Below are 6,000 nucleotides of genomic sequence, written 5' to 3' on the forward strand. Positions count from 1 at the left end.
AACTCTAAATATTCTAAACAAAATGAAAAACCCCCAATTGTAAATATTTTCCCTTGTTTTTTGTCTTCTGTAAAAAAAAATTCGAAAAAAGTAAGTGCAATGTTTAAATGTAAACCTTATTAAAAATTTACAAGACAAATTAATCCAAAAAGTTAACTAATTAAAACAAAAATTATCCAGTCAAATTAGTCCATAAAATATAAGTAAGGTTATAAAAATTCCCATAGAGCTAAAAATTGATATGAATGTTCAGAATACTATTATAAATGAATTGTAAAAAGTCCTCATCAATCCCCCTTGTGCAAAAAATTTTATTGAAAGGGGAAGTTTGTAAAAATAGGCTTTTCGTGTTTTTCCGCAAAACGATGAGTTTCACAGCAAAAATAGTTCACCCCTTCAATAAAATTTTTTGTACAAGGGGGATTGATGGGGACTTTTCACAATTCATTTATAATAGTATCCTGAACATTCATACCAATTTTTAACTCTATGGGAATTTTTGTAACCTTTAAAGTGTAATTTGACTGGATAATAAAAAGAAAAAAAGAAGTTTTTGATTTAATTTTGATTTACTTGCATGTATTTGTTAAATTCGATCATACATATCAAGAGATAAATGAGATTTTTTTATTTGCATAATTCATTATAATTCTGTATTTAACCTCTCTAATATTGTTAATTAAAGTTTAAGGATCCTTTTATAAGATTCATGTGTATAATAAATGTGTGAAATAATTCTATACTTAAAAAAATCATTTCCTTTTCTTTTTTGTATTATTTAATTCCTCGATTTAATTTATTAATTAAAAAAAAAAAAATTAATAAAAAATAAAGATTTAAAAAAACAATTTTTTGTGTATTTTTTATTTATTTTTACCTTGAGTTTCTTACACAATTTATATAAAATTTCTTTTTAAAAAAATAAGAAGTTTATAACATATAAATAAATATTTTTCAATACAATTTTAAATACTGTACAAAAGTCAATAAAACTAAACTTTAAAACTATTAGTGCAATAAAATTATTTAAAAATCATGGTAATATAGCTCAGACCCTCAATCGACCAAAAAAATTTTTTCAGATACATATTTTGTAACCATGGGGAATGGGTTGGTTCTCAGTGTTATCAAAAAAAAACTTTTAACAAAAAGAAAACCGACTTCAAAAGAAAAACTTTTCCAAAACTTTTAAATTTAATTTTATTGTACCATATATTTTTATTTATATGCAAATAATTAATTTGTAATTATAACTTACAAATTAGAAAATATAACTATCCGAGATCCGAGCATATAAGGAATAATTATTATCACGTACACTTGCTATCAGGCTTGTAGCGAAGGATTTCTTAGGGTTGAAATGAAATCCCATCACATCGAGTATGCCGGTAAACCGGTCTAAGCTATCTTGAAGACCAGCAGTTGTTGATGAGATCAAAAGAAACATCATCTGCAAAAGCTAGAGCCATGACATAGTCTCAATCAAAATGCTTTTTTAAGTCATCGAATACATTTCTTAAGGAATTAAATACTAGTGCCTGCTATTGATGAATAAGTGATACAATAATGTAAATGAATAGTTTTCGCTTTTTCCGAATCATTGAGGTTTTGCATAGTTTAAAATAATTTTTAATGATATTATGACTCCTTTAGGTATATGCTCGAATCAAGATAAAATATTTCTTGTTACATCGAACTTTTCACAAAATTAATTACTGAGTATTGCCAACCTGCATATTGTAAAAATAGACCAAAATAATCAACAAGATCAACTACAAAAGTTTAATTATTGATGCAATCCTTTAAATTAGTATAAAGAACATTTAGCATTTTTCTCAAACCCGTAACTGCATTTCTCTTCTTACTGTCAAAAGTAGCACAAAATGCTATTCTTGACAAGGCTGACTAAAGCCGATTTACAGCCACAAAGAAAAGCTTGAGCTTGATAATAAACTAACAATGTTACTTTTTTATTATGTATAAAAAGAACTTTTCTTGTATCAGCAATTTAGAAATAATAAAATAAATTCGAGTTTTTACAACTTAAAATAAATAATAAAAAGATTTATATAAAATAATAAATATATAATTTGTCAAATTTTAAATAATGTTCGAGTATAACTTCAAAATATTTTTTCTCTTTTTACAAACTCATTAATTCAATATTTATTTCTATTTTTAGTGCATGCGATTCTTTATCTACTCACTAAAATATATTTTGAAAAAAAAAAACTATTCAAATTAGATTTGTACTATGATTGTGTAGCAAAAAACATTTGCTCAAAATGTGATAAAAAATTATTTTACGTTTTAGCAAAGATTATAACTTTGTGATTTTATTTAATTATAATCTTTGGTTAAATATTTGAAAAATAAATAATTTAAATATTAATATACAAAAAAAAACCGTCAAGTGAAATAGCTTTCCATATTTTCTTACCATTTTACAAAGGAATGTAATTTTTATTATACAAATTAAACTTGAGATTATCTTCTTGGGACGGGTGCTTCTTCTAACTTTCTCCAAACAACCTGTAAAATGCAGTTTTATGATATGAAAAAATTATGAAATCAAAGTGAAACAATAATTTTAAGAAATCAATCAATGTGCAGTCCGCCACCAAATTAGCAAAGAGTAACATTCATAATAAGAGTAATCACTAGCTAATTCTTACTGAGGATGACTACTTCTTGGTAGTCGAAAATACGTATTTTAAAATTACAAAAAACTCATCTAGGAAATTGGGGCAAAAATCGAAATTTATTTCGATATATCCTAGAGTTCTCATTTATTATCTTCGATAATATTTGTAAGTATCTTCATGTCTCTTCAGGTTGACTTTATTTATCATAATTTTAATTCCTAAACTAATAAATTATACTAACATTACACATTTCTCTAACCAAAGCTTTTTCGCCATCATCCATATCTGAAGTAATACTGCCATTGACACCTTCAACACGATCGGGTGGTGCACGCTGATCTCTTTCTGGTACACGACCTTCTCTCTCAAGTTGCTCGCGTACTTCGAGTACTTGGAGAGCACGAACTACAGCTTCCGGTCTTCCAGAAAGAACAGTATTATTCGCATCCATATTGTTCATAATATTAGGATCACCATCAGAAAATTCCGACATTTTATTTTGTAATGCACGTTTTTCATCTTCTAATTGTTTTACTCTTTGTTCTAAACTTCTCACATATTGCATTGTTTGATCTAAAAAAATAAATTTTTAGTATTAAGAGAAGAAATTACCAAAAAATCTAGAACGAAAGATAGTAACATATTAGGGTGACTTATTTTCTTGTTTCTACCTTGCTGAATTTTAGGTTAGGTTAGGTTAGAGTGGCTGTCCTGGGGTGGGACACACTTAGACCATAGGGTCCGTTGTGATACCGTAAATGGGTTGGCCCATCCCCGGCCACTACTCCATGAACCATTTGGAGCTGTTTAAGAACAGCAGGAGGACTTTGACGTCGACTGACTTTAGGTCGGAGAGGTCGACAAAGAGAGGCTGGCTCAAGTAAGTATTTGTCATAATCTTAAAGATAAATAAAGATTACCATTGAATGTAGTTCTTTGTCGCGCTAAGCTTTCATGTAAGAGTCGCTCTCGACTGGCCGATCTTCTTGGTGCTGAAGTTACAACCCCATTAAAATCTGTTGTTACCACAGGTTCGTCTGCATTCGTACTTGAACTGCTTCCATCGCCATCGTCTCGCATACCACCACTTGTAGCACTTCCACAAGAAGGACACACACTACTTCCTCCACGTTCTTCATCCAAATATAAACATAATTCCTTTAGTTCCAAATTATCTTTAATTAACTCTTGTTGCTTATTGTCTAATTCACGTAACTTATTTTGATAAGCAGACACCTCTTGTCGCATAACACTAGCTGTATACCGACCAAATCTTTGCCATTCACGAGCTAACTTTCTACCTTTTTGACGATCATCATCCAAGAAACAACACAAATCTCTTAATTCTTGATTATCATCACCAAGTCTTTGATTGGCTTCTTTCAAAGCTCGTATTTCATTTACTAAATTTTGTAAATGTCTATGTTGTTCGGATGCAATGCGTGCGCTTTCACTTTCTGACTTTCTTACAAATTTTAACATTTCCACAGGTGGCAATCGTAATAATTCGTCGTCTGTAAATCTTTGGGATCGATGTGGTGGAATATGCGTTCTTTGAAATTCTTCGTGTGGTGGTCGATGTACTATAATATTAGTTGCTTGTGATAATTCTTCAGGTGTTTTTGTATTTGGAATTAATCGATTAAAAGCTTCCTCTGATGATCGATGTGGTCTAGTATTAGCTAAAGCGTGTTGTCTTCGTATATCTTCTTCAAAATTTCTTTGTCTGTGATGCTCAGGATTACTTTGATCTTCGTCAGTGGAGGGCAATCTATGCTGTCTGTGTTGAATAGGAATACCTAATTGATTTCCTATTGCACCAGGATGCTGAGGTGGGAATTGTGAATTTGGGATAAATGACGGTGGAGGATAATATTTACTTGGATCTAATGGTTGTGTAGCTGATTTTAAAACATCTGCAGATACTTTATGTAAATATTGTGGATGTTTACCATCTTTTGGATGTAAACCTGCTGACGTAGAAGGTACCACAGATGATGGTTGTTGTTGTTGTGTTGGTTGTTGTGGAGCGTGCTTCAAGATACCTGGCTGTGGGGGTGGTTGATATCTTGGCGGGACTGAACCCTCTAATGTTGGTGGCTTTCCAATATAAGGTTGTTGTTGTTTCTTATTTGACATGTTAACACGTCAAAAAATAACAGATAATTTTTAATGTAACATTGTTATTAATTCCTTATTATATTAAAACAAATTTACATCAATTTTAAATATTAATAATTTAACACTTATACACGATATTCAACAGGTCTGATTTTAGTAGGTCACTAAAGTGGCACATTCCACTGGCAATTACTACATATTTATATTATTATTAAAGGGTTTTTAATCATACTTTTTAATTGTTTAATTTACTTGTTATAATTTGTTTAAACATGAATATTGTTTTGCTTAAAACCATCACACACAACACTAAAACATTATATGTGTAAGGATTGTTGAATCCTTATAAAAGTTAAGCGTCTTTAGTTATTTAATTTAAAAAAAATACTGTCTGTACAACACCTAGTTTAGCAGATTCAAAGTACTCGCTGGAGATGGAGTTCAACATGGCTGAAAGAAAGAACGTCATCGATGTCAAGTACTAAATGTGACGTCATGTCCCCACTTCTTGTAAATCTTTATATATTCTTTGTAAGCTAAGAAGTATTGATCCTCTAGATCTTTTTATATTTCTTAGCTTGAAAATAAAATACACAAAAAATTGTTTTTACCTGGTGCATTTTATGGTCAGTATTGGTCTGATATCGCGGATATTACATTTTTAGTTAATTACTCATTGTTCCTTTCAAAAAAAAGTTTTATCTTTAAGGATTCATCATCTTTCATGTTTATCTACCTGAGTTACCTTATTCGATTAAAAAAATATATCTTTTTGGATTTTTTTTTCTAACTCTTATAAATATTAAATTCAATTTATACGCAGGTATCAAAAAAATGCATTTAAATTGCTAATGAATTTGGGATAATTCGGATCGATATATGTATGACCTCGATAGTGAATGTATTTTTTATGTAAATACAACGTAATAAATTTACCAAGTTATGCAAGGTCAAAATTACAATGATCACACACAAATTGCAATCAGGTTTCTCTTTAAAAAAATGTGTGTATTATTATTATTGTAGGCTTTAAAGTGTTACAATTATATTAAATGAATGACCTTTTGTATTCAAAACCAGAAAATCATAACAAAGATCTAAAAACTTATTTAATAACAAAGAACGATGACCAAAGTAAACAATTGATTCTAAGTAGTAACAAATTAAGCTGAATTTATCCCATGAGCAAGGTTTGGTCAGTACCTACGTTATGAATCCATAGTTCCTACGAAAA

The 6,000-nt window shown here is 29.6% G+C and overlaps 1 protein-coding gene across 1 annotated transcript; it reads right to left on the minus strand.

The window, feature by feature from the left end:
- Window positions 1-2,159: 2,159 nt before the first annotated feature.
- LOC123294496 (coiled-coil domain-containing protein 85C) lies at window positions 2,160-5,066 on the minus strand. The gene is made up of 3 exons (XM_044875545.1): window positions 3,566-5,066; window positions 2,887-3,218; window positions 2,160-2,532 (listed from the first exon to the last, which is right to left on the minus strand). The coding sequence occupies exons 1-3, from the start codon at window positions 4,782-4,784 to the stop codon at window positions 2,488-2,490; spliced, it is 1,596 nt and encodes a 531-aa protein (XP_044731480.1). The 5' UTR covers window positions 4,785-5,066; the 3' UTR covers window positions 2,160-2,487.
- Between the last annotated feature and the right edge of the window lie 934 nt (window positions 5,067-6,000).

Source organism: Chrysoperla carnea, chromosome 3 (assembly GCF_905475395.1).
Source record: "Chrysoperla carnea chromosome 3, inChrCarn1.1, whole genome shotgun sequence".
NCBI classification, from domain to species: Eukaryota; Metazoa; Arthropoda; class Insecta; order Neuroptera; family Chrysopidae; genus Chrysoperla; species Chrysoperla carnea.

Coding starts and splice junctions, on each gene's coding strand:
- LOC123294496 (XM_044875545.1), bottom strand. CDS start 4,784: ATGTCAAATAAGAAACAACAACAACCTTATATTGGAAAGCCACCAACA. Junction 3,219..3,565: donor ACAAAGAACTACATTCAATG/GTAATCTTTATT, acceptor TTATTTTTTTAG/ATCAAACAATGCAATATGTG. Junction 2,533..2,886: donor TGGTTAGAGAAATGTGTAAT/GTTAGTATAATT, acceptor TGCATTTTACAG/GTTGTTTGGAGAAAGTTAGA.